Source organism: Apostichopus japonicus, chromosome 13, assembly GCF_037975245.1.
Source record: "Apostichopus japonicus isolate 1M-3 chromosome 13, ASM3797524v1, whole genome shotgun sequence".
Classification (NCBI taxonomy): domain Eukaryota; kingdom Metazoa; phylum Echinodermata; class Holothuroidea; order Aspidochirotida; family Stichopodidae; genus Apostichopus; species Apostichopus japonicus.
In genome coordinates, this window is record NC_092573.1 from 20518891 (window position 1) to 20542264 (window position 23374).

Genomic DNA, 23374 nt, shown 5'->3' on the forward strand with positions numbered 1-23374 from the left:
GCAATCGGACACTTCTACACGGAACGAAATAAACTGCAGGCTATATACAGCGGCGGAACCTCTAAACCAACGGTCCAACAGTTCAGTATGAGGCAGTAGGCTAATAAGCCAAATACCCCACTTCAGTGGTTTAGGGACGGAAGGAGTCTGCTAGTGCAGCATATGGGCTCAATAGTGGCAAGAGCCCGCTTTGTGTTTTTGTAATTGTGACTCTTGAAAATTATTTTCAGTGCAAGGTATAATATGCAGAGGGTCAAAACTGACCTCCCCCCCCCTTTTTTTTTATAATAGTCCTACCATATTCCATTTACGTAGGTCAATTCTACCGTAGGCATTTGAAACGAGAGCCTACGGGGTTGCATATGTGACTCCCGGTGATCATTCCAAAATTATTCCATTAAAAGTAGGCCTAGCCTTTGAAGGTCGAATGTCGCCATGAACACCGTGCAATTGCGTCACATGTAGGCTACAAACGTTCAGACACACGTACGAATTGATCTTTTTGGGGTATTGGAAAAACCTGATGTAAAAACTTGACTGGCGGACAGACACTGAAAAGGAATTAGGAGAAGGGGCATCAACAAAAGTTATACACTCGTAACGTCATCAACGTAGCGGGAGGATTCCATTACAGGAACTTCCGGGTTTGCGCGAATACAATGAACTATATATTAGCGGAACTGGTCATTTCCTGTTTCTTCTGCTGCTAAAAATTGCCATATATAGGGTACTCGCTGGTTTATACTTTCGTTATATCTCTTTACTTTTCACTTAAAATGACAACTCCGTCGAGACCAGCGCCTCCAAAACCGGTTTCGAAACCAGGCAAGTTTTAGATTAGCTTCCTTTCAAATTATGAACCAGGAGTATGCTCGGCCTAACAAACATAAAGTTGGAAGTACCCTTACAGTAGCCTATCCTATCCGTAGTTATATCACGTTAATTTAAGGTAGGCTATGTATAGCCTAGGCCTACTGTTGTAATCACTTCGTGCAGAGCCCGAAGCACCAAGGACTAGAGGTTAATACTAATGTATATAGACTTTCTTAAACAAAATACTGAAGTTCTTTGTTACAATTGCATTGTCATTCAGAAACATGTTCTCTATCATGTTGTATAGCCAGTCCTAGGTCTAGGCCTAGATAATGTAGGCCCAGGCAATGCTTAATTGCAAATTAAATGTAGCCTAGGGCAATTGCATAATTATAGAACAAGTCTAGAACAAACCAGTTCTATTATGCATGTCAAATTCATTTATACAATATTAGCATTATGAAATTTGACTCTCTGATCTAGATATATTAGTTCCTCGTGTGAAAGTGCTCAAGATTTGATCCAGAGATCTTAATCCTTCTATTGGGGATATCTGATCCCGGTCTTCAGATTAAAATAAAAAGGTTTAAAGCTTGGTGGATCCTGTTGACCCAAAATTACGATGTTGTCATGTCCTAATTTTCGCTGTGCACCACTTGTAAGTAAGTATCTTATACAAGGATACACCCAATCATTACAAATGGAAACATAGGTAATTTGCGGGTAGTCTTCATGTCCCAAACATAACTGAAGATATTGAGTGAAATTTTATTGGTTTTGGCAACATACTATTACTATTAAGAATGGACCCTTTAAGTGTGAAAACACTTCAGGGAGATATGGAGGCTTTACTAAATAATTCATTTGTAGTGTAAATAAATGAAGTAAAGTGAATGTTCTATTAAGCGCCATAAATTTCAGGGAGATGTTTTTTACCAACCAAACTTGAACGTGATCAAAGGTTCATTTTCAACTCAAGAAAGTACACTTGAGACGTGCCATAGTTTGGATACAACCTGTAGTATTAGCCTGCTACTGTACAGTACTTAGAAGTGTTAAGTCTGTAAACTAGGGTTTTGATGAGAAACAGTCCATAGACTTAACTTGTACCCAAATGTTCTTTCATTATGTTGGAGAGAACGTGGATGGAGTGATGTCCAGATAATACTGTGCCACTAATGAGTTGATTTGTAGTAAAACTATATATATATCCTGACAGTCAAATTACTGCATGTAGACCAGACACATGTGTGTGCAATAGCATGTATACACAGAGTTGCCAGACAACCCTCCCCACCCCCCACCTTCCAGGCTTCTACCAACACCACCAAATGTGAAAACCTGGAGATTAAAAAAAAGTGGAAAAGTTGTTCAAAACCTTGGGATTGAACAAGATCTTTAAGTAATTAAACTCATTGGTTTAACATTCTAACAAAACAATCAAAGTTGCTGTTCAGACAATCAAAAAGGTAAGAGGGACAAAAAACTAACAAATCCTTAAAAAATTGACCCCGCTCTTCCTTGAGGCTACCTCACTCTCTATATCAGTACAATATAATGAAACTTCCATTAAGATCATACTAGTAAATTGACTCTTTTCTTGATTAATTAACTTGATTCTTATTTAATTAATGATTCTTGATTACTTAACAAGCAGGAAGAGTGAGTCACTTGTTTCAACCCAATTCAGGACAAATCATTGCTTCCATTTCAAAGGATATGAATCAAATTTTGTCAACGTAAATAAGGAAATAAATCAGTCATGTTCAGGAGGAAACACATTACTGCTGTACGTACGGTAATTCCTTTGAGACTTACTATTCACATTAAACAGTGTGTACTTTTATAGTATAGTAGTACTCTGCTCTGCCAACAAGAATGGATTGAGAATGGTTACAGAGAAGCACTGACAGGTGTAAATTTTGTAATAATCTCTCCTATATGATCGTTTATTATCCATCAACTCACAAATTTTAGTCAAGTTACCCATTCAGTAACCAGAACATACTGTAAATTACCAATCTATATAGTGAGATATCTGGCTTTATTTGGTTTTTGTTCAAAAGTGGGGGTGCAAGGAGGTGAGAAACATGGTGACTTAGGAACCACAGAGGGTGCTAAGCCAGTCTTGCCCATGTGGTACTTATATATTTCAATTGTGATATATTTAGTCATTTTATTTACATGAAAGTGACTAAGTACTTTATAATGTGTATCATGCCTTACACTGCTGCTATGTAGAACAATATACCTTTTATGACTGTATTTTTTTTTTGCCTTAAATAGTTCTAAGCAAACATTAACATACTGTCCCTTCATATTTTTGGCAGGAAAAGTGAAAGTCTTTCGAGCTCTCTACACGTACACTGCACAGTATGTAAGTATTAAATTTCACATGACTTTGACATGCTCAGAAGTGCAATGAACATTTAATGAACAGTTTTGGTTCTTTTCATGGTAAGAAACCTTACATAGAAAGGCATGTTGTGCACTTTCTGCATAGGTAATCTGTTAGGTGTGCATAATTTTTGCTCATGAAGCATTTTTTCAAAATAACTTCAATTTAAAATAGCACAAACATGGAGAGGGAGGGGGGAGGAGGTGGGAGGGAGGGGGGGATAGTGTCATCTTGTTAAGAATGAAACCTCTATTGATTATGTGTATAGTAGTAGTAGTTAGTTACTATTAAGAACTGTCACTGTAGTTGAAATGTATCTATTTTATGCCGATTGTTTCAACTTTTGAATAACAATTCCAAAGTTCATATGTGGAGAGGTTTTGTAATTTGTGTTCACCGACATGCATATCTCAAGCTATAAGCTGTTTCTTGTACAATACGAGCCACAAATGAAATTTTACTGGAAAGAATTCAAAGAAGTTGTATTTTGCAAAAAGTTTGAAGAATTTTAATGATAAGGGTATGTTATCTCCATTATATATGTTCTTGCTTTCATAGAATGATGAATTGTCGTTTGATGAGGGAGACCTTCTCTACGTGACAGATAATGTAAGTTTATGCTTTAACTCGGACAGCGAGTGTGTTCGATTTAATCGTACATTTGTAATCTTTCTATTGACAAGAGGTTTTAAATGCAAAGAAAAGTGATGTAATGCAAAGGCAGAATTTGCCTCTGTGTAGATAGTAGGAATCTATGTGTATTTGCTGAACTGTGTAGTAGGAATCTTTGTGTAGTTGCCTCTGTGTAGTAGGAATAATGTGTATTCACCTCTGTGTTGTAGGAATATATGTATTTTGCTTCTGTGTAGTAAGAATCTACAGTATGTGTATTTGCCTCTGTGTTGTAGAAAGAATGTGTATTCACCTCTGTGTAGTAGGAATATGTTTTTTTGCTTCTGTGTAGTAAGAATCTATGTGTATTAGCCTCTGTGTAGTAGGAACCTATATGTGTATTTGCTTCTGTGTAGTAGGAATCAATGTGTATTTGCTGAACTGTGCAGTAGGAATCTATGTGTATTTGCCTCTGAGAGTAGGAATCTATGTGTACAGTATTTGCCTGTTTGTAGTAGGAATCTATGTGTATTTGCATCTGTGTAGTAGGAATCTATGTGTAAATTTGCTTCTGAGTTGTTGGAATCTATGTGTATTTGCTTCTGTGTAGTAGGAATCAATGTGTATTTGCTGAACTGTGCAGTAGGAATCTATGTGTATTTGCCTCTGAGAGTAGGAATCTATGTGTACAGTATTTGCCTGTTTGTAGTAGGAATCTATGTGTATTTGCATCTGTGTAGTAGGAATCTATGTGTAAATTTGCTTCTGAGTTGTTGGAATCTATGTGTATTTGCTTCTGTGTAGTAGGAATCTATGTATTTGCATCTGTGTAGTAGGAATCTATGTGATCAGTATAAATTTCAACCTAAATATGTATGTGGCACATTGAATGATATTGCAAGCTGCTACTGGTACATTGGCTGTTACTGAAAGTTGCTGCTGTAACATTGGCTGTTACTGAAAGCTGCTACTGGCATATTGGCTGTTACTACAGCATCTACAGTACCAGCACTTTTGGCTGTTATTGAAAGTTGTTGCTGTAACATTGGCTGTTACTGAAAGCTGCTAATGGCACATTGGTTGTTACTGAAAGCTGCTACTGGCACATTGGCTGTTTCTGAAAGTTGTTGCTGTAACATTGGATGTTATTGAAAGCTGCTACTGGCACATTGGCTGTTACTGAAAGTTGCTGAGCTGTAACATTGGCTGTTACTGAAAGCTTCTAAGTCTGTAGAACCCGCCCCACACTGTATGACTGATACTGACTTGACTCCACCATCGTTACGTGAAAAATCAAGTTAAGCCTGACCTTTTGACCTACTGATTCAACACTCTCAATGACTGTCTACTGTTAAGATATGGGAGCTCGTTTTATGTCACATGGTAATTTATGAGCCCATGATTGGTTACATTTGGTAAAAACTGTACAGATTCAGTTGTGAACCCCCCCCCCCCGCATTGCACGAATTGCAGTTGGAAAATGAGACAGTTCAGTTTTCCCGACTAAAGCCAAAGTTGCTTAAAAACTGGTAAACTCATGATCAGTTGTAGTCTTAAACCGACTAACACTGGCTTTCTACCCAGCCTACCACAGTAGAGTGGTGTCGGGTCGTGTTCAGTCATGTGTTAGTTGGGCTCAAGTCACCATAGCCTATACAATTTGGATCATGACTGACATAATTGTGATGCATATTATATCCCATGGTAAGCACTTTGTTGCTGGTGTTGTTGTTGGAGGTCAGAAGTGCTTTAAACTCTGAATACAGTATATTGCAGGCAAGCAACTGTAAAGTCCTATACCTCAACAACAATGTTTTAACTTTGGCGAATGTCATATTTTGAATGTAAGTCTCCCCCTTAGTGTTTTCAGGTTCGGCTTTTGATGGAGGCCGACGGTCACCTCAGGTTAACCTCATAATCAAACATTGAAAGATGTGTAAATAAAATTCCTTGTGAATGCTCGTTGCAATTTGAAAATGACTGACCATTATTTGACTTTATAGCATATTTTGGGCCAGTACTGATGCTGTTTCACCCTCCTCACATGTACAGTATTACTATTATTGAACACAGCAGCTGTCTATCAATACAAGTAGAAACTTTAAATTGATATCCTCTTTAGTGTTTATTCACACAGTTGCAACCCACTGCACAGCACAAATTCCCTTTGCTATATTCAGTGTGTTAGTTAACTTCCTTATTTTCTCTCTCTATCAACGGTTATTAAAAGCAACAATGGTTTGATTGATTATGAAAACGGACTTTTGAAAATGATAATGCAAACAACAGACATGTAAAATTAGATGTATTACAATATGAGTTATATATCCTCAAGCACGATGGGTACAGTACTGTAGTGTGTTGCTTGAGTAAGAGGTATTGAATCAACTCATTGTGGCTGTTAACTGTATCGTACAACAAGTATTTTTTATTGTATGTTGATAAAGATCCGGGATTAAAGGAAAATTCCTTCCTCCTTTGCCATTTAACTTGTTACTTTCTCAAAAAGCTGAAAACAAAATCAACGACAAAAGTAAATCAATTAAAAAATACAATAGTGTCAACACTATAAATACCCCTTTTTTCTGATTTATTTTCATCACAGTCTGGTTTATTTAGTTCAGCCTGAATACACCTTTGCTTCCTTTTAGCAGTAGAGTGGGAATATAAATTTACTTGGCTTCTCACTTACCAGTCTTTTCACAACCTCAGCACCTGTTAGCCCCATAGAGCAAGGGTTATAATTTAGGTTGAGAGTTTTGCATAGTACTGTAAAGTTCTGTGTGCTTATTGTGAATTTTGGAATTTTTCGTCAATTACCATGGTTACGTGGACAAAAACCAGACTGATGCAAGTTATCATTTGTGTGGCAGGGTGTCTATAGATCTTGCATTGCATTTTGTTACTGTATACATAACTAGATAAATTTCTCCAAATAGAGATAATATCTTTGGGAATGTACAGTAACGAAGCACACGGAAGACAAGGTAATATGTTGTGTGAACATGTGTTTGTTTCGTGGCTTCACATATATATCGATACACTACAGTTAATGCTGGGGTGTTGTTTAAAGTACTACAGACACCTAGCCAATTTGCCCTATATGCAGTACATTTGTTGTATATGATAATCTCATTTCAAAATCCGTTAAAATGTTTCCAATAGCTCTTTTCCTTTCCAAGATATACACATTTACAGTTTTGACAAATCTGGGAAACTCATTAATAGATATGTGCAAACTATGACGTGGAGTGTTGCGCTCGTCAAAATAGGGTAACCCATCATTACAAGCTCACAGATAACTATTTGAATAATGTGATGTTCCTCTTTTTATAGAAGACAATTTATTAATATTTCAAAAAAAATGACTTGTGCTCTTGTGCTTGTTGTTTTATGACGTCCATAGGACATGTATTGGTGGAGTTATTTGAATTTATAAAACAATGTATTAACTTTAATATTTAAGATTACACTGAGGAGCTGATATCATCATCAATGTAAGCTTAAAATACCATTCAAGGGACTTGAATAGTTTGAAAATCAGAATAGCTTCAGAAAACATGACTTTTTTACCCAAATTTTTTTTCTTCTCAATTTTTTCTTGGACTAAAATTGTCCATAATTCGTCCTTTAATAATGCAATTGAATTTTATCATAAATACAAATGATGCGATTAGAAACTAAACCTTAACATTAGCATTGTGTGGGGTGAGTGCAATAGAACAATGTGTTCTCTTAGACTCTTACATGTAAACCTCAAAGACAATGACCATGCTCTGAATATATGCAGAACAGTACATACATAAATTAGAAGTACTCTAACCTTCCGTCTTCAGGAGAATTTCACTATAACTACAAATTTATGCTTTATTCAAGATTTCATTTGGAACTGAATGAACACTGCTTATAAACTCACACTGTTTTGAATATGTGCAGAGAATTCATTGTATCAAATTCCAGGTTAAATATATATAGTTAATAAAACAGACTTGACAACATTGACTGAAGTAAATCTGTCACTTTGAGAGAGTTTGTGATAGTTTTGAAATTCATATTTGTATGCAAATTCATCTTTGGTTTCAATCCTGTACCATATTGCTGTGTTAAATTGATTTTCATTGTCTTAAGGATGGAATGATTTCATGATCATTACCTACCTTCTCATCAGACCTACCTGTGTGCTGTTACGTTATCTCATTAATGACGCATTGTTTACTTTGTTTACTTCCTCAGAGTTCCAAAGATTGGTATAAAGGAAAATGTGGACAAAAGTTTGGATTAATTCCGAGTAATTATGGTAAGTAAAAATAATATATAAAAAGTGTTGTATATTGCAGCCTGGGCCCTTGTCTGCAGATATAAATATGTTTTCTTTTATATATATTAATATGATATATATATATATATATGAAATATATGATATATATACATATACATATGTATATAGATATAAATATGTTTTTTTCTTCTACTACAGCATATTACAAAGCATCATTTATTTTCAAGGTGACTTTGACCCAACAATCATCATCATTAGCTTTATATCTGAGAGAGAACTTTGTTGTGTTGAAGAAAAAACTCCCTGAAAACAGAGCTAAGAGTAGTACCCAACTCTGTATAAGAGTGATTTCTGGGAGCTGTTATTCTCTAAATCTATGATGTCACAGTGCCACAAGGGTCTGAAACCTTCTTTTGCTTTCATGTTCTCTCTCTTAGAATGTTAACATAGCATCGACACTGAAAACAATGTCATAATTTAGTAGTTGGTCATGAAAAAGAATATTTGATTGTTTAATAGATTCAGCATAATTTGCAAAACCCATCTCCATTATATCAAAAGACAAAACCGTGGCCATTATACATTTATGAAAATAAAACAAAACTGTTAGCAAACTGCTTATCCACTAAAGAGCCCTGTGTATTAAAGAGAATGTGTACAAGTAAGAGGGCGTGAGGTTTCGATCCTAGCAGGATCTTCTTCAGAGGCTGAATGACAAGTAACAGTAACGGGCAGGAAAAATACACACACTTGTCTACTGTTAATTCCCGTCACATCTTTCTCTTTTGTGTTCACCCTGCTCATTAACCTGTCTATATTCTGTGTGTGTATTTGTCCCTTCCGTTACTGTAACTTGTCATTCAGCCTCTGAAGAAGATCCTGCTAGGATCGTAGCGTCAGGCCCTCTTACTTTTACACACGTATTACACACATATTATGCAGGAAAATGAGGCAGAAAACCGTCAAAAATTGATTGAAACAACGTTTCGTTAAAAGCGTGTCACGTTTAGACTAACTCAATACCTACAACTATTTGTGTGGGTGTGAACTTTTAAATCTTTTTGGGGAGGGTATTTATCAAAGTTTCTATTTCTATTACTAAGATGAATGATAGTTAGGGTCTGTGTCTCTGTTAACGTTAGGCTCGGTGAGTGGCTCGCGTAGTAGATTCTAAAATCTGCAAACTTTTGTAATTTCCTGGGATCCCAAGGTCAACCTACGTAACCTGTCCCACATTGACCACTTAAAGAGTGGCATATCTTGCCCATGGATGTCGTCATGTATAACATAAATGACAAGCCTTGACATCCTCACCTACTACTGGCCCCCATTTCTTGATTTATTTTTGTTTACTAAACTGTCAATAAATATTTAAGGTCTCACTTTTTGATAAGTTGAAACTTGTCCTTCCTGTCAACATCAAATCCCAGCAAGCTGTCGAAAAGATTGTAAAATGAGAGGCAAATGGGTTGAATTCTTTTGGTTGTTGTTGTTTTGTGTTTTGTCAAACTTAGGAGGCCTCTTTGTCTTAGGCCCGGAGGTAGTCTATCTCGATTTGAACCCTGCAAGTAGAATTTAATGGTTCTGGATTTCATAGTAAAATCTTTTGTCAGTATTTAGATAAAAAATAATACCTCTTTCAAGAAAGGGCAGAGTTTGTTTGAAGGAAGTTTTATCGGTTGTACCCTGGCCCTGGATATTCTTGACTTTGTTTTAATGATTGTCAGAAGAGAAGAAAAGTTTATCATTCTGCACAGTTAATGATTTGAGGGTTAATGAGGGCTTGAATTTTTAAAGCAGCCTTGTATATTGATTTAAAATAAAATTGGTCAATATTTAGATCATACCAATATCCGATTACATCGTCGATCAATTCGGTTCACTAGTTGCATTTTCACTTTAAATAAGAACCGAAAAGTAGAAACTTGGATATTTTCAGATTGGTGACATAGTTGTTTGTAAAGAAATATAGTCTTCTTGGATCGCTTGACAAAACATTTCACTTGAGAATCAGCCTAGATTTTGACAAGCCATAACACTGTGGTGATTCTTGTCATTTTTATAATATACACTCTAGGCAATGGAACAGAATTCTATAAGTAAGTAATTATTGTGTGGGTCTTTCTTCATTGCTGTGGTTACATGAAACCATTATCCTATTAAACCAGGATACGTAGGTAGGTTACATAAATGCTGAACAGCTGTTAATCCATACAGGTGTAAAGCTAAAAGGTTTCGGTTTCACTTAGGAGATATCATGGTGTGAAGGTTCCTTCTCGTACTAACCTGTACAGTAGATTGAAGAATTTGACAGTCTCTGAAAAAGGATATCACAGAGCCACTTGCTGTTAAATTGTCAATATTTTTGCTTATTCATTACTAATTTCACTTTTCTTTTGTTAGAAATAGTACTGTATATTGCAAGTGTTATTACCCAAAGTGATCATAGTTTTGAAACATAACCTAACACTGATTTCAGAAGTAATATTAATTTAGTTTCATTTATGAAATTGAAAAGTATGAAATGTTACAAGGCAAGACTAAGAGTCTTAGATTTCACCTACTTGTGACACTGTGACTTCTTATGTTAAGAGAATCACATTCCCTTCCCCCACCCCCCACTGCCCTCCACCACCCCTCCCCCTTAGCAAAAGTGGACCGACATTCAAAAGTACAGTGACCTTACAGTTGGAATGCAAGTCTCTCTGCTGTAGCATACACACTAGGCAGCCGCAAGTTGGAAGATGCTTTGCTGGTAATGTTGTTATGTTAATATAAATGTATCACATCACATGTGACCAAGGGTCGTACAACCACAAGAACCAGCCAGTCATGGTACATCGTTTCCCCCACAGATATATGATGTTACTGTAGAAGTAAACAATTCATATTTAAACAGATATATTACTGTAATCTTATATGCATGCTGTATGTGTTGACCAGACCCCTTGCGGCCTAATTCTTACAAACTTACTATGAGGAGTTGCTTACTCTAGATCTGTAGCATCTGTATGTAACATGTTCACTTTCATTTCATTACGGTAGCAACAGCATGTGTAAAGTACAGTATGTATGTATGACAGTCGTATCGAGCAAGCATGTTGTATAAATGACAAGGAAGTGTGTGTAGTAATGTAAGGTTTGATTACCCACAATGCTTCTTGCTTTTTCATTTGCATAATGGCAACATTTGATAACAAGAAATAAAGACGGTATTGTAGTCTTCAAGATGTTGTCCATCATCTGGAGTAGTTACTGTATCTTGAAACATGATTTCATCTAGCAGTATGGAGTACCCAGCCTACCATCTTTGCTACAATTGTCACATGTACATTTATCGACCAATCAGAAAATCGCTCAAAGTTTTAACCATTCGTTCTCCTTTGATCACTGAAGTAGTGTTGTAAATATATTCTACTTATAGATTTGCCGTACAGGTTGAAGTCAAATATATATCAAGATGGAGGCTGTTAATACAATATTCTATTATATGATATATATATTTTAATGTCATAATATACACTCTCTCTTTTGTAAATGATTTAAATTTCCACTGAAACAACCATTTAAATTTTATGTTTAGATTAACTGTCGTTACACTTTTCTTAATGTGAGAACTTTGGATATTATTACCCATTTGAATCCAACGTTGTGAACTCTTTTTAAATGAAACTGTCATCCAAAAAAAATTAATATTTTCTATTGAAAACATCTTTGTTATCTAGTAAAGTATTGTTTCTTTTTGAGTTTTCTCGGTTAAGAGCAAAATCTTGGTTAATAGCAAAAGAACTTAAAAGTGAAACTGAAATCGTTTCCCATAATAGAAACTGAAAGTACTATAAATCTAATAAATAGTATAAACAGTGTGGGAAGTAAAATTGACTTTGCCATATGGAAAAAAATAATAAAAAAATAAAATATAAAATATTAACTTCTGTGAGATATCGTTTAAGAATATTAATATTAAAAGTAAGTCAGCAATTTGGATGACAGATCAAACGCTTTGGGCTCAGGGTTGAAACAAGGCCAAATCATTTTGAACCTCTGCAAATTTTACATTTTAGACCCTTCGATCAGAATCAAACCCTGCGTTCGCAATGACCGAACAGGAAATTCAAGTTTTCTTAAGACCAGAAGAAAACACACGAAAGCCAGACGTGTGACGTACAGAGCCCTATTAATTAATACAACCTACTACTATTATGTCTATTTACATGTGCAGCAATGAACGATGGAATACAAAAGCTCGGAACTGATCCTTGCCTCGTTCTCAAGTGTAACTAGAGGGGGGCTAAAAAACTGCGATTTGTTTCGAATTTGTTTCATTTCTAGTGGTACTGTAGTCAGGACACTACTGTGGGGAAAGACAAGGCACTGTTAACTATGTAGTTGTATTTACTCAAGTCTATAAAAATGTCACCAGAAATTAGGAACTAAAGCAAAAGTCTATAAATGAAACATAACAGTATATATTGAATGAATTGGACACGGCTCATCTGTTTTACAATTGCATTAAGGGATTAATAATGTACATTGAACCAAATCCATATCTTGGTAGCTTTTTATTTGCATGGAGGGTTATAAAACCAGTTATGCGGGAATATTTTATAACTCGGTCAAAGTGACCAAAAGTTATAATCCAACTCACAGACTGCTACTTCACAAAGACACGAAAGTCTCTTCATTTCAAAGTAGGTACAATTTTTTGTGATTCCTTTTTGATGAAGCTTATAGTATTAGTTTTGGACCCTGGGGACATATTTGTCCCCCCCAAACTGTCACATATCTTGAGCCTCTGCGGAATGTGTTAGGCATCGTGACATTTCGTTTATTTATCTGTTTGTTTATCATTTCAGTCGAAGAGAGCATGGAATCCGTCGACAATCCACTTCACGAGGCTGCGAAAAGAGGCAACGTTGGGTTTCTTCAGGAATGCCTCAACAATAAGGTGAACTGTCCAACTTGTAGTTTTGTAGTACACTTTCCTCTTTGTAACTAAAAATGGTCTTTATTATTTGCTAGAGTACAGAGGACAATCTTCTCAATTTTATTTGGTCTTTTATTTCTTTAAATTGATTTGTTTTGGTCGGTGGTGATTGACAGCCCTGGGGAAGTTTGGCTATGAAACGATGTCTCCTAAAGTTTACTCTTTCAACAGATTAAAAACTAAAGCAACCTTGCTATTTTTAAAGGCAATTGTCACCCAAATTGTAAATGCATTTTATATGCAATTTATAAGCAAAATCAGTGACGAGGAATTTTTGGCTACTGTGGGTAGGAATTTAAACTACAGTACTGTAGATAGTGACCTTATACAGTAGGAATACAAGTCCATCTGCTCGGTTTAGTTGTGGATGTTTACCAAATGTCAAAAATTCAAATCATTCTGTGTGTATTATTTAAAAATACGATGCACAGGCTTGTTACATATGAAACCGTGTGTAGTATAGTCTAGACTTTTCAGTTTTAAGGGAGTTGAACTTTCAAAGTTCAGGTGCATAGTCGGCCTTTGTTGGTGTGGGGTTCCCCACTCTCCTCTGAGAAAGCTTGGTAAGGGGGCTTAGATGCAAATGGTGCCATGCCCAGACAGGGAATTTAAGTTTAATAAATTCTTTGATTGGATATGCCATTCCGTAACACCGTAAAGACTCTACCATCTGTTATGACTTCAAACGATTGGGAAACAACTATTTTGCTGACATCTGTTTCGGGAAAGGGGGTGGAAGGAGAGGGGTGTCCTGCACCTCCCCCCCCCCCCCGCAACCTCTGATTACATCACTGGTCAGATTCTCAGGTTCAGGTTTTGAATCTTAGTGTAACCATGTCTGTTTATAGCTAAATGGTGAAACAGGTCGTGGTGATGACAATTATTGGGCCATATCTGGTTTCAGTTTACACCGCAGGATAACAGAACGATGAACCACTTTCAATACACCCTATGTATTACATTATCTGTGTGCACGACATTGGTGTTGGAGTTGCGAGTGCTTGGGGTGAAGTAGTAAAAGAAGCCGACAATCAGTTTTATAGGGAACAAATTTATTTTTTGAGGGCGGGGGGGGGGGATAGTTGTACTAGATTGCCCCCAAAAGGAATATATTCTTTTTGATTCTTGGCCTGTGGGATATGGTTGGACATTTATGGTGAATTTTATTTCATATTTCCAAACGCACCTCTTGAGACCAAGGTCATTTAAATATAGTTGTCCCCCCCCCCCCCCACTGGATATTTGGGATATTTGGAACCAGTAGAGTTAAAAATGATTTTTTTTTTTTCTGATGGCTGAAGTTGATTGGCTAGCCAAATTGGTGAAAATTAGTGAACATTTGAGTCTTTTAGTCAAATTCTAAAGCAGATAGTGCCCAAAGAGGTTGTTGCCTTTTGAGAGCTTTTTTTTCATTTATTTTTTTATAAAACTGTAGCTTTGAGACTGTTTGAGGGATCATGTATCAGTTATTCAAGACACTTGATGGTTAAAGCCCAAATCTACGCTAATGTCAAACTAATTTAAACTGTAACATACCGCATATTTAGACTAATGGAAGATCTTTCACGTACACCTCGAAGCCAAGTTAAATGTTTAACACGAGCGGTCTTGCCTGAATACTAGCCCAGAGGGCCTACTAGGTGATGAATCATTAAACACCTTTTAATACTTGAGTTAAGATCACTGTGTCATAAATATTCATGACCGGTACTGCATGTCGAGAGGTGCGTGGTATATAATAATACCTCTTTCCATCCTCATCCCCACCCACTCAACCCACCCCCTCTTGAACAGGGATTGTTTGAGGTAAAATCCGTTATTAACTAGAGCCTAAAGCGAAGCATTGCTACTAGAAACTGGTTCAGATTATATTTATCGTTAGTTGCTTTTCAGGGCAATAACCTAGTTCCTTCAAACTTAATGCAATAAGACTTTAACGTAGTACCTTAGATTATTACTCTCGGGTGAACTTTGTAAACTCTAAATCTGAATGCTTTGATCTGATTTTGCCTATAAGCTACATTTCTGATTTTTTATTGGGGGGGGGGGGGGAGAGAGGTTGCTTCTTATAATACCATTTACTTACTGTTAGATCATGAACAGCCTCATTTATGCATAATTAAATCTCCACAGTCTCATTAATCTTCTTAAATCTCTCCTCTTTTGGGTATTTTGTGTATTAAGTAATTATGCAACCATGCTGATGTACATTCTTGCCAAATTTATTTATTTTATATTTTCTGTGCACATTCGTAGAGCTCGAGCAAATGACTAATTAAAACAAAGAGTTAATTGTTTCGACAGCCTTCCCTGTCATAGAAATTTCTGTGGAAAAGATACAGTACTATTTATTTATGAAAATGTCATTGCAAATTGTCATTTCTCCTCCTTTTATGATCTTAATGTAATTTGAAATTTTTGTTTTGCCCCAATTTTAAATGTCTATTTGTTTCTTTCGTTCCTAACTTTTTTATCTCTTAAGGTCTCTGTAAATGGGCTGGACAAGTCTGGATCTACGGCTTTGTACTGGGCTTGTCATGGCGGACACACGGAATGCATCAAAATTCTGCTGGCTACGCCTCGAGTTGAACTCAATTCACAGGTAAAACTGAGTGAATACCATCCGAATGATTTTGGACGTTTAGTATCACTGATGCTTTGAATCTATATTTTACCCTCGATCTCGTCGCCGGTACCACACTCAAAGTTTTAAAAATTCAAGGATACTTAAGTAGATTCTAGGAAAACAAAGGTTTGCTACTCTAGCCCAGCACATAGCCAACAGATACAACAAAAATAAAAATAAATTTGAAAGCTTTGCTATTTTGTTACAATGACACTTGTCTTTAAATTTGTAGGAAACAGACCTCCTCTGTTGGGTCATAAGTCAAATGTATACCTTGTGGATAAGTTATTGCCCAGTGGTTGTAACCAAGTAGATGTCCTTGTCATATTGGAGGGGGATGGGGCAGGGTGGGGGGGGGGGATTGTTGTTATTGCATGATCTGTAAGTATCGCATGCCTTGGTCAGCTCGACAAAAATTTTACAACCCAACTCAAAGAAAGATTTGAATGGCGGCATCAAAATCCTGCATCCAGAAAGTAATTGTCTTTTGAGCTCTAACCAGAGTAAGGTGTGATAAAATATCTAGTTTCAGCTTAATTGGTAACTAACATGATTGAAAGAGTCCTAGGCCAATTTGCAGTTAAATATAATCATGGCAATGAGTAAATGGAAAAACTCACCGAGAAATGAACAACAAATTTGAAAAGAGCAAAGAAACCTGTTTGTGAAATTACACGATTTTATACTCAAACAACGAAGTTATCCAGCTCTCAGGTGCTGGCTACTCCAAATATAGCGACCTGTTTGCTGGAAGGAGGGGTGAGGTTGATGGTGGGGGGGGTTGGCGGGGGTTGCAATTCAGAAGTCGTATTATCTTGCATACCTTGGTAAACAGGGACCACACCTAATCTGATTACCCAATTTAAATTTTGTTGGGTCGTCTACAGGGATGTCAGAGTGAAAGCTCACCGATTGGTGTTGTGTCTTTAACATGGGTCTGTTACCTTTTATACTACACTTTGTTGGAGGGGATGGGGGTGGGGGTGGGGGGTAACACCACCTGATAGAAGTTAGTGTGAATGTTTTGGCACTGGTAAATGTTGACTGACTCCATCACCATAAGAGAAACCCTCTTCTGGCTTGTATAAGTGCATGTTGTATCCGCGTAACGAAAAAAAGGAGAGGATTATAAATATCTTGCTTTCGGGCTCATGTATGTCTTTTCCTCGTCGTTTTATCTCTTCAGAACAAAATCGGGGATACCGCGCTTCACGCTGCTGCCTGGAAGGGACACCCAGAGGCAGTGAAGTTACTACTAGCGAAAGGTAAATTCAAATGTCAATTCACGAGGAAAGCCAAGTGGCACTGTAGCTTAGTGCGAAGAGCAGTAAATGTTTCATTATTAAAGCAAGGTGCAAAGTCAAATGTTGCACTATTTATAGTTGTATCGTCTGTTCAATTGAAAAAAGGATGACCCAACTTTAAAGTTATCCCAGCAATTATCCCACCTACCCTCTAACCCCCCCCCCTCCCCCCATCATTTGAAGGAAAGGGTTGTATTATATTTTTCCTTTATTTATTTCAATGTTTAAAAAACTTTGTAGGAATATCTATGTTTGTAAATTGAACAATAGATATCAGTTTTATTCTGAACAATGACGTCTATTGTCGGTCGTACCCATTGTTTTTGCAGGAGCAAGAACAGACTTACGAAACAAAGACGCCAAATACCCAGTAGATCTGTCATCCCGAGATCCAGCAACGGCCGCCATGTTAGTTCCAAAAATAACAAGTGAGTTTACTTCCACCGAGCATTTCTTTGTTTGTTTTACTTTTACATCTTAATTTTCTCTTTGACGTGCTTTCTCTTCTGTTAGTGAGAGGAAGGTGATTAAACCTGCCTAAATATTTCCTAAATGTTTCCTTCTATTAGTTCTCTTTTTGGATTTTGCCAAGACTAACTCATCCGCTTGGGATTTACTTATGCAAAGATAACCTTTAAAAGTAATATTCATACTAGTAATATTCATACTGTTTTTTTTATGAATATTTCATGACATATTTTTTTTAGTAACAACCAACACACAGGTTGTCAATTTTGCTTAGCCTGATATCTAGAAGCAACTATGGCAGTTTTCCATACAAAACTCTGAGTCATTTTTTGGTTGAGGACATATTTTCATTGTAATTTTCAAGCAGCCAGGTTACCTGAGCAGTGTAACTTCATTGGCCATCATCAAACATGCCAAAACAGAAGCAGTGTAGTGTTCTGGTACATGAAAAAATGGAAAAATCTTGTGAATGCCAGGGATTTTGAGTTAGATGGGCACAATATACTTGTGTTTCTGTCACTTGTGAAGTTTTTTACACATGATGATGGCACCCATGGGGGGTGGGGGGGGGGAAAGGCACAGTAGTCTGCATTAGGGGAGGGGGCATGATTCCACATGCCCCCGCCCGGCTACTCGAGTGCCTGTTACTTCTCAAAGCAAACATCAATACTTGTGGTAAACCTATCACACTTCAATATTGCAGATGTATCTAGCCTATGCTACTAAATTTGCATTAAATATATATATATATAGACATATATTAGTATAGTTATCGTCAGTAACTCTGAATCTGTTTGGAGTGAAATGATTCTTGCAGAGCATTTAAACAAGAGCGACTTTAGGCAATCCTCTTTCAACAATTGTTTCATGACTATCGGTTGAAGTCATGCAATAAATGTAGATTTTGATGGTGATCAGAAGAAAATGTTCTGTGCCTTGAAAGGTTTGGAACTTTAAGATAAGAAGTGAGCAAATGGGAGGTAATTATTATTTACCGGTGATAAGATCGTGAGAAGATAAGGATAAGAACAAGTATTAGGGTATAAGTGTTTTCTAACTATTCTGACTTTTTGGCGTTTGTTTGTAGTCTGTGTGTAGGGAGAGGGGAGGAAAGGGGAAGTGGGGAGTTATGTGGAAAGCTTAAAGCAGCTGCTTTCGCTTTAGAAGTGTAAGTTCGTTGAACACTTACTCGTGAAATTGAAACTTGGATTTATGGTATTATTAGAGAAAGTCAAAACAATGGTCAACCAAGTTTCAAACTTAGTCAAGAAGTTTAACTGCCATCCTGAAGCATTGCTTTTAATCTGAGGGATTTAGTTGTTGAATTTGACATTCCTCAAGTATTTGGTTAGGCCAAATCTCTGGGGAGGACTTCTCAAAACTGTATATATATATATATATATATATATATATATATATATATATATATATATATAGTACGTAAAATTACGAAATATTATGTTATATATATTATGTACACCAAACAGAACTAGTATTGTTTGATACAGGTGACTAACGCCTACATTGGAATTACGACCTTACCGGTTTCGAACCTCTGAACATACAATCAGCGTCCATAGCCTAGTGTTTAGGGTGTCCGCATATAAAGCGAGAGGCCCGGGTTTGAATCCCGGGTGGAGGCTGGAAGTTTTTTCACTGTTCTGGATTTTCCAACTCGCTTTGATTTTAATTATATGTATAATGTATATGTATATATATACTTTATATGTATATGAATGTGTATGTGTGTGTATTGGTCTGTGTGTATGTATGTAAATGAGCTCTAAATTAACATGTCACTTCTACGTCATATTTCAGGAATAGACGATGACGACTACCTAGATGAAGACGAAGATGAGGGTTAGGGAATTTCATTCCATTTCTGGTTGCCATGGAGACCATGATCTATGGAGGCATTTTCTTTGTATAAATTACTGTTCGTCAATGAAGAAATATCGTTATTGGAGTATTGGACAGTGGCTGGAGGATGGTATGGAGTTTGTTTCATGCAAAGTGTTAGTCTGGTAGTCAATACAGATTTTGACTAACTTTTTGATGTACTCAGATTTGAACACCCTCCCCCCACCCCCCTCCCTAACCCCTAAAAAAATAATAATAATAATTAAAGGCTACAAAAAGAATCATTTCCTTTTATCCTATGTATGTGACTACTGACACCTGGGAAGATAATTATCAGGAAGGCAGTAATTATAAATCCAATCACATGGTTTAATTTTTCACCTAAATCATTGAAATATATATATTTTTGAATTATAAATTAAATCAATCAAGTGGCAAACGCAACATAAATTGTATCACTCAAAGGACCAAATTGTACATTCCAACGATATGAATATGGCACAATATTATTACAGTAAAAACTCCTGGAAAAATGTTTTCTAATTTTTTTTCCTGTTTCTTATTAGGAACTCATGCCACATTATAAACAAAATCTTGGGCTCTTTACCGGAATAATTTGTTTTTAATTATAATTGTCTTATAAATGAAGATTTTTGAGTGAAGTAAATGATACAGATAACATGGGCGGCGATCCGTACTTCCGAGTGGGGGGGATATGACCTTGTTGACTATCTAAGCGTAGCGCCACCATGAGTTGGCGCGAAGCGTACAAGAAAATTTGGGGATTTAAAACCCCTCTAGATGGCCGGAAACGGCACTTCCCAAGGTTTCCAAGCGGCATATACCCCACTTTAAAATAGGGATATCATGTCCGAAATATCTCATAATCAGGATCCAAAATAGTTTTTTTTTTTTATTTCGGGTGTTAATTTGGGAAAATTGCCCGTCAATCTTGTTTCAGGCGCTACGTTAGAATGTTCGAGAGCTCTTTTATATTATTCGATGAAGAAAATGGCCTCATGCAGGCTATTGTAGGCCTATACACATGCAATACACAATTACACATAGTTACATTCCTAGGCACCGATTGCTAGGGCATCCAGGTGAAACGTGTATTAAGCATTACCCTGGTAACATGAGATTCTCAGCTGTTCGAGGGAACATGTACTGTACGTGTGTAGGCCTACTATAGGGCCTATATGAATACTATGAGGGTGCATATATGTTCTATATCAATACCGTGATAAAGATAAAGACGGTTTATTTGAAAAGATCGCACTGCGTTAATGGTAGGCGAGAAATGAAGCTAAGAAAGAGCCGTACATTCACGATGATGCATAAATGTAGGCATGAAAATATTCTTATCCCTGGCATTTGGTGGGGGGGATATGGTGTATTACATCCCCTCCACCCATTTTCATGGGGGGATATATCCCCCCCTTCCCCCCCAGGATCGCCGCCCATGACAGATAATGTTTGTAATGAATAAATCTATTGCCAAAAAAGACTAAAACAAGTTTGCTTTTACCAATTAAAGAAAAGCTTAGGAACTAACCAAAACCAAACCTGATATGAATTAACAAAATAAAACTCATCAGTTATATCACATCAACTGTGAATTTTAACTGTAGTTTTAAAACTTATGCACAAAGATTCCCTTGCAAAAACTTTAAGATCACAAAATGCCAAATTTTAATAGTGCTAAAGATTTTTGGGGAAGAAAAACGATCAGACTTTTCCCCATATAGATAGATTCAAGTGTGAAGTAGCAGGAATGAAAGCCATGCTAAGCTTACAATAGGGATGATGGGGGTTGGGGGGGTGTGGGGGTGGAATTGGGCAAATATGGTAGGACAGTATTTTTTTTGGGGGGGAGGGGAGAAGGGAGATGTACAGTATCTATTATAAACCAACTTTTTAGTATTTTTTGTGTAGCTCAATTTTGCCTACCTGTTTTTTTTTGGGTTTTGTAATTGTTTGTAACGAAAACAAATTATTTACTGCTTTTCATGTAGATCGACCCAAATGTGAAGAATCTCACACATTTATAGTTTAAGAGCGGTTAAAACATATATTTATAGTTTACGGTATGTAAAGTTATTGTTTCCTATAAAATGGGATAATAATTGAAATTCTATTACATTTTATCAAGAACATGTTGAATATCTAGTATTTAGAGAGAACTGTGATTTTTTTTTTTTTTTTTTGGTGATAAAAATAGAGAAGTTGAAACAGAATAATAGAAGTATATGTGCCTATTATCCAGTAGAATTGTTCTTGCCATAGTTGTACAACAAAATTTTGTATCAATCAGACAACCCTTGCCCTTGTTATTTAATACCCTGTGTAAGGTTAACAAAGGAGACATTAATGCACTTGAATCTATATAACCATGTTCTCAATTTTGCATGACCTTTGCATGACCCTGTTGTACAAAGGTCAGCTTCTTTCAACAACCAGTGATGTGTCTTCCCCTTTTACATACGAGCAATGGCTGCCACTGCGGTATAACCTTATTGAATTATAACAATGACTGTACTCAAACCAGCTCTGGGAAATGCAACCATATCAAATTAATATTAATAAATGTTGGAAGTTATTATAAACATGAAAACAGACAAGCCATGACAAACAATTTTTTTTTTCTCTCTGACATCCTTCACGGAAATAGAAGTTCAAAACATGAATGATGAAGTCCTTGTATTAATGAGAAAGGGAATATTTCAATAATATGGGCAATTTGTTACCATCGGTGGTAAAATTAGCGCGAGCATCTCCAAAGTAACGAAATATGAAGACAAAAAATACAAGCATACGGCAAAGATGATTTTACGATGGAGATGTTCTGGGTTTTCCTCGACAGTAACCCATAGTGCCTTATATTAAACGAAAAGTGTAAAAAGAATTATTTTTAAATTGTTTTTCAGATTTTTTTTGTGGATATTTTCTTTCATTCTTTTAGTATTATATTAATGTCGAGACATTTTTTTGGTTTCCTTTGTCTGTATTGTTTTTCTGTCTTGTTTCAGAATCAATTGTTAGGATAATGTTTTTCTCTCAGTGAATCTTAAAGTTATGTCGGTTATAGCAATGTAAAATATTATAATGACTCGATGAATAGTATTTCTCTTATCTGCTGTCAGAATGAGGGGGGGCGAGGGGGGAGGGGGGCAGGAGGGATGGAAGTATTTTGTTTCATGTCATTTCTTCTCAACAGATACATGTAAGAGATTAATCCAAAGTGTCTACAAGGCAAAAATCCTGGTCTGTGTCCTGAAGAAGATTTCTCATGAATGAAACCAAAATTCAAATTGAGATAAAGTCAATTTTAAACTTCACTCACTTAGCCCAAAAATTCAAAATGAGATAAAGTCAATTTAAACTTCACTCACTCACTCACCGAAAAAAAGAGAATAAATGTGTGTGTAAAACTTGATGGGAAACAACTTTCATGTTCACCGTTGCACCAGTAATGTTGCCTACACCTTCATACCATACTATGTTTGTGTATTGTTGTTTTACTCTGCGTTATAAAATTGTAATAAACACGTTTAACGGAAACAGAAAACTGGGGCTGAAAAGTCTCAAAGAAATATAATAGAATTATTTGTAAATGGATGGGATTTCTTTTTTATGGTGAACACCGACAAACAGACAAGGAAAATGTCCCCCTCCCCACCCCCCCCCCCTCAACTGTTCCAATCCATACCTGACCATGCCTCATCCCTACTCCTCACTATTTTATGACAATCAAAATTTCAAAATGTTTGAATTCAATTTCTTTTTCCCTTTGGTGAATGAAAACTTAACTCAACCGACAAGTTCTGCTATGATTTTCGATGCCTCAAGTGATAACCTAATGTAGTAGGAGTGAGGATGAGACAAATTTCATGTAAAATATCTCAGTAAACAACATAAATTGGAATTCAGATTGGGAAAATGGTTGTGATGACATATCTTTAACCCTCCATTGACCGGCAGGGTTAAAAAAAAAATCAATTCAGAGAGTGACAAAAAGCTTACGTTC

At 36.3% G+C, this 23374-nt stretch overlaps 1 protein-coding gene across 1 annotated transcript; it reads left to right on the forward strand.

Annotated features, from left to right (window-relative positions):
• Positions 1 to 430: 430 nt before the first annotated feature.
• Positions 431 to 20805, forward strand: LOC139978460 (osteoclast-stimulating factor 1-like). The gene is made up of 9 exons (XM_071988714.1): positions 431 to 825; positions 3144 to 3190; positions 3770 to 3820; positions 8057 to 8120; positions 12959 to 13050; positions 15572 to 15691; positions 16902 to 16980; positions 17349 to 17447; positions 19306 to 20805. Exons 1-9 carry the CDS (start codon positions 777 to 779, stop codon positions 19350 to 19352), a joined length of 648 nt encoding a protein of 215 aa, XP_071844815.1. The 5' UTR covers positions 431 to 776; the 3' UTR covers positions 19353 to 20805.
• Positions 20806 to 23374: the final 2569 nt, after the last annotated feature.